This window comes from Mus caroli, unplaced genomic scaffold (assembly GCF_978045245.1).
Source record: "Mus caroli unplaced genomic scaffold, Mus_caroli_1 scaffold_3, whole genome shotgun sequence".
NCBI lineage: Eukaryota > Metazoa > Chordata > Mammalia > Rodentia > Muridae > Mus > Mus caroli.
Genome location: NW_028227258.1, coordinates 65,000,708 through 65,011,132, shown reverse-complemented (window position 1 = coordinate 65,011,132; position 10,425 = coordinate 65,000,708). Strand labels below are relative to the sequence as shown.

General features: G+C 45.0%; 2 protein-coding genes across 2 annotated transcripts; one reads left to right on the top strand and one right to left on the bottom strand.

The window, feature by feature from the left end:
• The first annotated feature begins 9,248 nt into the window (after positions 1-9,248).
• On the top strand, positions 9,249-9,705 carry LOC110291267 (histone H2A type 2-B). Its single transcript, XM_021158309.3, has one exon. The coding sequence runs from the start codon at positions 9,313-9,315 to the stop codon at positions 9,703-9,705; it is 393 nt and encodes a 130-aa protein (XP_021013968.1). The 5' UTR covers positions 9,249-9,312.
• A 145-nt stretch (positions 9,706-9,850) lies between these two features.
• Positions 9,851-10,244, bottom strand: H2ac20 (H2A clustered histone 20). The gene has a single exon (XM_021158311.3). It carries the CDS (start codon positions 10,238-10,240, stop codon positions 9,851-9,853), a length of 390 nt encoding a protein of 129 aa, XP_021013970.1. The 5' UTR covers positions 10,241-10,244.
• Positions 10,245-10,425: the final 181 nt, after the last annotated feature.

The window sequence follows — 10,425 nt, the reverse complement described above, 5'->3', positions numbered from 1 at the left end:
CTTTTCCAAGCAACACAATATAACAGCTATTTCCATGACACTTACATAGTATTAGACATTATAAGTAGTTTAGACTCAAAGTAAACAGATTACATTTAGATATAAGAACTTGCTCTAGTGACATAGGCCTAGAACCCCAGATACTCAAGAGGTTGAGGCAGGAGGATCTCAAATTCAAGGTTTGCCTGGGTTACATAGTGAGTGCAAGCCCAGCCTGGGAACTAAGTGAGTCCCTGTCTCAAAAATAAAAAGAGTTAGCAATATAACTCAGTGTTAAAGTGCTTGCTTAGCTGCCGTGTGACAGATTTTTTCCTGGTGTCTTAATTAGGATTACTATTGCTGTGATAAAAACACCATGACCAAACAATTTGGGGAGGAAAGGTTGTTTTTTTTTTTTTTGTTTTTTGTTTTTTTTTCTGCTTACACTTCCACATCACAATTCAGTATCAAAGGAAGTCAGGACAGGATCTCAAGCAGGGCAGGAACCTGAAGGCAGGTGCTGGTGCAAAGGCCATGGACAATTGCTGCTGACTGGCTTGTTCCTCGTGGCTTGGTCAGCCTGCTTACTTATACCTGCCCAGGGATGGCACCATCCATAATAGGCAGGGCCTTCCCCCATCAATCACTAATTGTCAAAATGCCCTACAGACTTGCCCACAGTCTCATAGAGGCATTTTCTCAATTGAGTTTCTTTCTTCTCTGATAACTAGCGTATGTCAAGTTGATATATAATGTTCAACCTGAGGAAAAAACCAATTCCATCACTGTCTAATTAAAACAAGCTGTATTTAGAGTTGCACAAGGTAAAAGGGCTCAGGACTCCTAAATCCACTTTCTCAGCACGAAGGAGACTTATTTGCCCCAATGGGAGAAAGGGTGGGGAATAAGAGGCAAAGACATGAAATAGAAGATGAGTGAGAAGGGAAGAGGAACAAGGGAGAGGGGCCAGGGGTGTTTGTTCCAGAGGGAGAGAGAGGAAACAGACATGGCACATAAGCAGATGGCCATTTTTTAAAAAATATTTTTATTAGGTATTTTCCTCATTTACATTTCCAATGCTATCCCAAAAGTCCCCCATACCCTCCCCAAGCAGACGGCCATTTATAAAGGTACAAGGGGAAACCTTGTGTTAGGATGAGGTGTTTAATTTTAATTGGGCATGTTATCCAGGCCGTTAGAAAGGAGGCAATAAAAACAAGTTGGTGACTACATCATGTGGAAGGGGAGCCACCAAGGGATCTGGGAAGACACTTTCCTAAGCAAACGGGAAGTCATATACCACACAGGTCCCGACGTTTAGCAAGGCAAGAGGGTGGGCAAATATGGGGTTACAAGTTCATTTGAGATTGAACAACAAGGTTTGCAGGATACTTTAGACTTAGGAAGCAGAAATCTACTCTTGAAAGGAATGGAGACTTAGTAACAATGTATAACAATGTGGCTCTTTGACAACAAGGAAGTTCCTGCTTTGGTTTCACAATAACCAGCTGGAGAAACACATTGCACACATTCTCTTACCCCAGCGAGGGAATCTGTGTCAGAACCATGTGGTGATGCCACCAAAGTCCAACCTAGTGAACCTATGAGTTTTATTGGGTGCTGTGAACAAGCAAAAGAAACTTACTCTAAGCGCTACCGTTTCATTGTCAGACTCCATTTAATCCCAGGGAGAAACATAAATTCCAGGTCCCAGGTCCTAGGGGAGCTGGGGACTTCCCCATAGCTAAATAGCTCTTGTTGTAAGTAGTTATCTGAGCCCATATCTCAGAGACACCTTGTAAGGAGACAGTTGTCTGAGTCCAGCCATCTCAAGGACAGCAACTCTATCTTGTTGGCAGGGTCAAACAAGTTCGTGTTCCCAGGCCTAGGAATGAACTCCCATCCCACCTCTCCAAATGTTTTCTTAATTGTCTACTAACAGGTAAAGACTATAAAAACTACTCTTATCTACACCAAGGTGCATGCTATAAAAATACATAACCAGTCACCTGTTATGTCTTAATTGACTACATGCAGTTGACCTGTTCCTTTGTCCTCCTAAGAGCTCTGGACCTAACATCTAGGAAAATGCATTAAGGACTTTGAAGCCCCCTGCATACATCCCAGTCTCCAGTGGTACTCCCTTGTTTAACCCATAATGTTAACATACAATTGCATAACACTGCAGCTCTCCCCAGCTCCCTCCTCCCAACTTTGTGTTCTCATCCTTTAAAAAGATTGTACAATTTCCCTTCGGGGACTCATTCAGATCCTGAATTGCCCACCTCCCTGAGTGCTCAGAAAATAAAACCTTCATTTTAAAGCTTCCGTCTCTAAAGTGAATTTTCCTAGCTTCCACCCTGAGTCCAACATTGGGGTTACTTACAGGAACAGAAATGACTCAAACAGCTGCATCACCAAAGCCTACCTCAGGATGGACAACAGCTCACAAAATCTGGGAGTCTGGAGTGCACTGCACAGCCTATAGCAGCTCAACAGACTAGAGGATATCTTTCCCAAGTAACTCAGTTGGTCTAAACTTTTCAGGGAGCTTGGCTTCTCTGAGAGTCACTCTGAAAGGGCAACGTTAAACTCCATTTGCCTCCATTCTAAGGACCAGGCCTGATTTCAAAAAAAGGCTGTAAGGCACCATCTTCAGGCATAGACCAACAGTCTCAGAAACTAAGTCATAAGACACCAGCTCTAGGAACAGACAATAGATTCCAGAACAAGATCATAAATCCCCCTCCCAAAGAACAGCCTGGGGATGACCACAAAAACGGGGAAGAAAATCTCAGAATGGGCCATCCGTGCTGGGCAGCCAGCCCTATTTCATCACATGATTGAACGTTTGTGACATAGGAATGCAGACCACTGACCACCTATGACTCCCTAGAACCCACCAATGACATTTTAGATGACCTAATCCTTCTAGAGAGTTCCCTGTTCCCATTTCAAAGAATGGTTGACCCCCAAATGCTGGTTGTTTTTGCAGAATAAACGCTCTTTGGTTTTGTATACTATCTGAGTCTGGGGACTTCCTTCAGTAATTTTCAGACCTTACAACTCTTAGCAGTCTTCACCGTATACTCTTGGGGAGGGAGGGATCTAGAGAATCAGATCAGTCTCAGGGACTACCTGACGCTATTTTGAGTTGTTCACCTTCTGTCTTAAGAGTTTCCCTGCAGATGGAATGTATCAATCATGGGAGAAACTGCTATGTTCCACTAGCCCTATGTTCAACTCCAGCACTGCAAAACAATAGAAAAAAAAAGCGACAAAAACACTACACTATCTCACAAGGCACTTGAGCCATGCTGTATTGGTACCCATACTAGAACCAATCCCTTGAGGGATGAGTGGGTTCAGAGGGTCTGGATTATCGGAGGTCCCGTGTAGCAGCTAAGCAGCTTGGGATGCTTTTCTTTTGAAATAGGGAGGAACACTGTGTTTTGAGTTTATGTGACTTTTTTGTTCTTTACTATTGTTTTGTGCTTTAGTACTTGGGAAGCATACTGGAGGTGGCTTTTAGTCAGGAATTATTAAAAAGACAATTGCCAAGATAGGTGCATGTTCTGTGTGGTGTGTATGAAATCACCTGAAAAGAAAGCATATGGTCAAAAAAGAGCTGTGATGGCAAACTTTATGTCTAAAAGTCTAAAATTACTGTGCTTAGAGAACTAGTAAACAAAATTGGACTACAAACGGTAACGTCTATGACGGGTTGTTTTTGCAATTGTCTCGCCTTGTACATTTTAACCAGACAGTTGTTTATGCAAGACACGCTACTAGGTCATTAGGTCAACTGCCATTTCTGCTTCTGTACACAGAAGCTTATTTTGTTCCAGATAACCAAGACTTTGCAAAACGGAATGCAGCCTTCTGCTTGCATGTAAACAGAATGTAACTTTATGTTCTTAGCCTATATAAACCCCTGACTAATGTGGCTCAGGGCTACATTGGGGAATCTCAAGTCCAAGGTGCAGACCTGGCCCTTGCAGATGTATGCGGGGCTGTGAGTGTAGGGGAAGAAGGGAGGGAGAGAGCCCAAGTCTGGCCAGAGTTCCTGTGCTCTGGGCCGGTGGACGAGGGAGGACTGCCGTCTTCCACGAGGCCCTGGGTGGGCATCTGGCTGTGTGAAGCCACTGGCCTAACACGGCAGGGGGTGGACAAGGAGCAGCCCCTGTACCAGGTTCTCAGTCTCTGGCATTCCACACTGGATACGGCAGAGGAGCTGAGAACAGAATAGGGGCCCAGGGGTGACACTCTCAGCCCCAGAGATAAGGGAAGAGGGCAGAGGGAGAGAGGTTCCCACGCAGGCGAGAGTCCTTTCTCTGGTCCGTGGCTGGAGCATAGGAAGGCCTTCTGACAGGAGGTTAGAAGTGGCTCCTTAGAAGAAAGCCTATCCCATCGTCCAAGCATGGTGGGCCTTGATGAACAGAGACAGTCTATGGTTTTAGAGCTTTATTATAGAAAGGCAGGGGGAAAGAGAAAAGGTAAAAGAGAGAGAGAGACCAGTCCTGGCCATGTGGAGAGAGGGAGAAAGGGAAAGAGAGAAAAGAGCTAGAGAATAAGAAAGGTGAAAGTTAGAGAGAGGTAAAAGCTGAGAGAGAGAGAGAGAGAGAGGTGGGGCCAAGCAGCCCCTCTTATAGTGGGCTTGTTATCTTGCTGTTGCTAGGTAACTGGGAGGAGTCTAGCCTGAAAGTCAGAAGCTTGAGACATTGTCTGCCTGACTGTTAGCCACATGCTTCTGTAGGGGCTGTGGGGGGTGGTAACTTTGACAGGATCCAGGGGTCCAGGAGACATGAGGGAACACCTTCCGTCCCATGTAGGTGGGAATTACCACCCATCAGGTTCTACCGGGGTTCAAGACCTCAGCTCAACTGGAGACCAGGTTGTCTGTGCATAGTCCATTGCCCCACAAATGTAGATCTGTGTAAATGCCTATTCTTGTTAAAATTCACTCATGGTTAGACTGGTGAATCTCTGAAAGACCCCAGTCCCATAACAGAGTCACAAAGAAGGAATAGATAAAGAATGACCATGCTTACTTGAATGACAGCTCTGGCTAGTGTGTGAGGAGTGTATTTGACACAACAGAGGGACATGAGAAGCCTTTGTGAATATTGTAGGTCTGAAGAACGTGAGTGAAGGCAAGACATCCTGGAGGGAGGCACTCATGGATCCAAAGGCCATAGAAAGGCTCAATCATTGGGTCACGGGCTGGAGATTTGCTAATCCACAGTGGCAAGGAATGCTGGGAAGCTGTGGTCCTGAAAAGCCTTGCTGTGGAGATGACATTCGGAGATGTGAATGGGCATAGACAACCAGCCCTGTGGAAAGAGGCCCCCAAGTAGAGGACATAGCATTGATTATATTCTGTATGTGTGAAGCCAAATTCATGGTTAGCATACACAGGTGTTCTATAAGCTATAATACATGAAATAAATACCTTGGACATGATGGCACACATCTAGGATTGTAATGACTAGGAAAGGCTAAAGGTAAGATGACTGTGAATTTGAGGCCAGACTGGGCACTGTAGCAACATCTGTCTTAACAATCAAAAAAAAAAAAAAAGTTATTGGGTGAATAAAGGAACCAAAAGCACAGCTGGAAGGAGCCAACATTATTATTATGCTATTATATTATATTATATTAATATCATTATTACTACATTTGCAAGAAAAGTTCTATGGAGCGTGTACAGAGCTTTCCTTGTATAAAGGCTTAGGACACTGGATCATGCTAGTACTTTAGAAGGTAAACTTAACTTTTAGGACCACAAGTATATAATGGCCAGAGTCATTCAATAAGAACGAATGAGTAAAAGTAGCACAAATAGGTAACTAAATAGAAACATAAAGATGTAACAAATATATCTAAATATACACCCTTAGTTACTAATGGTCATGACATACACATAAATGGGCTGAACTTGATAAGTTAAACTTGTTAATTCTATTATTTATTTATTCATTCATTTTATTTATTTTTATTTTTATTTTGGTTTTTCGAGACAGTGTTTCTCTGTATAGCCCTGGCTGTCCTGGAACTCACTTTGTAGACCAGGCTGGCCTCAAACTCAGAAATCCACCTGCCTCTGCCTCCTGAGTACTGGGATTAAAGGCATGTGCCACCACGCCCGGCTATTCAGTGCAAGCTGTATATAGCAAGCTTTCCATCTTTGTTCTTAATACAATCATAGTTGCAATAATATTTCTTATTTGCTGAAAGGTCTGTCTTGGGAAGATCAAGATTTTGAGAGGCATTAGGGGAGGGGAGGGAAGGGATTGTGGTTGGAACAAAGGGCAAGCACTAAATAAATGTTTGCTTAATTAAATGTTTGGGTAGGACCTCTGCTGCCTTAGGGAAACAATCCCAGAGGTCTCAGAGGAAATACCAGCCAACTGGTGAGTGATGGTGTGCACTCTACAAATGGCCTGTTTGTTGCCGCAGACCCTCTGGATCCCTTTGTCTGCGTGGAACGGGTCTCTGGGGCAGGTGGGCAAAGTGTTGGATGGAATGACAGACAGATGACACAGGAGAGGTTGTGTAGAATCTGAATGTAATGTGTCAAATCGAGCATCAAACTTTTTATACAGAAGAAAATAGGGAAGTTGGGTGACACACCTACAAGGTACAAAGAGGTTACTGGATTCTTACACAAAACAGAGGAATACAAACACAGAAGGTCTAACAGGAACCACCTGGGATAGAATTCATTGTTAACAACTGGGATCAACAAGAGCTCCACCCAAGATTCACTTAATCTTAGAAGCTAGGGTCAAGGGCTTCGTGCCCTTGCCATAGTTCCTATTTTAGTCTATTGTATAGTCCACCTTCCCCCTAGGCCATTGTAAATACGTGTGTATGGGTGTAACTCAGCTATCTATAGTTCTAAGTATCTATTCTGGTTCCTCTTTTGGTCTCAAACTTCCTTCTTCCTAGAAGATGGTAAATTCCTGTGTAGGGCAGTGACCTACCTTTTATTCAAAGTGATAGTGTAATACCAGAGGCAATTCTGAATGTCACTGAATAAGCAACATTCTTCCTGAATTCCAAGCCCATGGTCAGCTCAAGGACTTTCTAGGACGTTGGAACACTGGTGAAGGCTTAGCTATGTCAGAATTCAATCTTAAAAGGCACTTATAATAGGATAATACAATCATAGTTGCAATAATATATCTCTTATTTGCTGAAAGGTCTGTCTTGGGCAGGTCAAGATTTTGAGAGGCATTAGGGGAGGGGAGGGAAGGGATTGTGGTTGGAACAAAGGGCGAGCACTAAATAAATGTTTGCTTAATTAAATGTTTGGGCACTCAGGAGGCAGAGGCAGGTGGATTTCTGAGTTTGAGGCCAGCCTGGTCTACAAAGTGAGTTCCAGGACAGCCAGGGCTATACAGAGAAACCCTGTCTCGAAAAACCAAAAATAAATAAATAAAATAAAAATAAATAAAATGAATGAATAAATAATAGAATTAACAAGTTTAACTTATCAAGTTCAGCCCATTTATGTGTATGTCATGACCATTAGTAACTAAAGGTGTCTTAAAAGAGATCCATACACCAGACTAACGCGGGAATGGAATATGAGTGTATGGGTTAGAGAGAACCCCAGACTCTAGGAGGTGAGTTTCCTTGAAACTCTCTGCCTTGGGAGTGGCTTCCAGGCCTCTCGGCCTGTCAAGCTGACTCGACCAGAGTGCGTAGCAGTTTGTCTCTTCTAGGAAGGCTCTGGCTAAAATTCAAGCAAGGGAGCTCTAGGGAGCAATAGACAATTACATACTGGCCTATGTAGACTTACCTAATAAGATTTTGTATGAAATTTAAAATCTCAAAATAATTTTCCTTTATAGAGGAAAGTAATGGTGGACAAGTTACTTCATTATGCCCAATATCTGGTTAGTGAAAGATTATGAATAAAGTCATAAAGAGTATATTCTGAGTCTGAAACACTTGGGTTAGAGAGGGACTACAATGCCCTTTAACAAGGGTCTAAATCCCCTTGAGCCCTTTTTTCTTTATCCACAAAACACTTTGTAGATGGCCTATATCACAGGGTGAATCACACTTGGGTTCAGCGATCTTTGTCCCATTAGCCTTCTTCACAACTCAGATCACTGAGAAGAAAACCAGAGGTCAAGGTGAGGGGGTTCACTGACTCTTCAAGCAGAGCCTCACAAGGTGCCAGGGATATGTGTACGGGATTTTCCTGTTATCTGGGTTTTGTTCTCAGCCCCAAATGCCTCAAAAGTTAATGTTGTTAGAACTTGCATAGCAGAATGGCTGTCTAATGCTAACAAAATACCCTGCAAACTTAAAAATAGTTTAGAATGTAACTGTAACTTCTAGAATTAGATACAGTTCCCTTAACAGGCTCCCTCACCGCTCACCCCGCACCGTCTTATCTTGGTACCTGAAAGTTTTTGGGTGCAATTCTTGGGATAGGGCAGAGGAATGCAGAGTTCATGTTTCAGATGCTAATATGATGCTTGTTGAGACAAACGAGTTAAACATCTAGTAAACGCCCGATACCGGAGTCTGAGCTTGTGAAGCGAATCTGAATTAGCTGGAAGCTTGTAAGCCTCGCCAGAGGGAAGAGCTGGGATAGGACAGTTCAGCTGAACTCGCGGATTTAGAAGTGGTGAGAGAACCGGAGCAGGGTAAAGAAAACCCCAGGAGATCAAAAGAGGACATCTTAAAAGCTAGAGGGAAAAGGTGGTGGCAGACACCTCCTAGAGGTCAAAGACGATGAATACAATGTCATCTAGCCCTTGGTCAAACGACTCAGGGGCAATGATGGGAAGCCACTGTCAAGGGTAAGGAAGCGAAGCGACTTCCCTAATTCCTTTACGGAGCCTGCTTGTGTGAGACATGGAGAGTAATTTAAAGTTCCGGGGTGGGAGTGGGGACAGAGCAAAATCCAATACTTCAAGCGGAGTGTTTCGAGTTTTGTGCTCTTGGTTGGTTGTTTAGATTTTTCAGCTCTAAACTGGGCAAATAAAACAAACCTCTATAAGTTACCACAGTAAACAGCTCCGCAAAAATTCTGCCCTTAAATGTCCTACGATGTAAGTAGGGGCCTTTAAATGTGGCTCTCATCGATTGGTAAATTCCTTTTTCAAAAAATCCGTCATTTCCTGTACTGCAGGATGTAAACCACCGAGTCTAGCTTCTGCTTTCCCATTGGCTGTTGGAGACAGCTCCATTTTAAGCCAATCAAGCTACTTTTCCTTCACCCCTCCCTATAGATCTTATAAATGACACCAAATTGCTTCACCTTTCCATATCCTTCCCTTGGAAAAAGCAGCAGTAATTGCCGATCCCGCCATGTCTGGCCGTGGCAAGCAAGGAGGCAAGGCCCGGGCCAAGGCCAAGTCGCGGTCTTCCCGGGCCGGGCTACAGTTCCCGGTGGGGCGTGTGCACCGGCTGCTGCGCAAGGGCAACTACGCGGAGCGTGTGGGCGCCGGCGCGCCGGTGTACATGGCGGCGGTGCTGGAGTACCTAACGGCCGAGATCCTGGAGCTGGCGGGCAACGCGGCCCGCGACAACAAGAAGACCCGCATCATCCCGCGCCATCTGCAGCTAGCAGTGAGGAACGATGAGGAGCTCAACAAGTTACTAGGGGGAGTCACCATCGCCCAGGGCGGGGTCCTCCCCAATATTCAGGCTGTCTTACTACCGAAGAAAACGGAGAGTCATAAGCCTGGAAAGAACAAATAACTATTATCCCTTTTCACACAAAAAGGCTCTTTTAAGAGCCACCAAAGTGTCACCCAAAGGGCTGGTCACAAACTGGCGCGTTAGCTAGCTCCTTTGTAAAGACTTGGTGGCTCTAAAAAGAGCCTTTTTGGATTCGTGTTGAGTTTCACTTGCTCTTAGCCTTGTGGCTCTCGGTCTTCTTGGGCAGCAGCACGGCCTGGATGTTGGGCAGGACGCCGCCCTGTGCGATCGTCACTTTGCCCAGCAGCTTGTTGAGCTCCTCGTCGTTGCGGATGGCCAGCTGCAGGTGGCGCGGGATGATGCGCGTCTTCTTGTTGTCGCGGGCCGCGTTGCCCGCCAGCTCCAAGATCTCGGCCGTTAGGTACTCCAGCACCGCCGCCATGTACACCGGCGCGCCGGCGCCCACACGCTCCGCGTAGTTGCCCTTGCGCAGCAGCCGGTGCACACGCCCCACCGGGAACTGCAGCCCGGCCCGGGAAGACCGCGACTTGGCTTTGGCGCGGGCCTTGCCTCCCTGTTTGCCACGACCAGACATAACTTAAAGTATATTGTAAGACAAACCGAGGTGACAACTTCTGTAAAGCTAGGTTGGTTTGTCTCTAAGGCCTTTATAGGCGCTCCTAGGGGTGGGGTCAGGATGGAGCTTTTCATTGGTGGTTATTTGGCCCCAGAGAAGTCCAATGAAATCTGAAATTTTAGGCTTGTACTGAAAACGCAAGT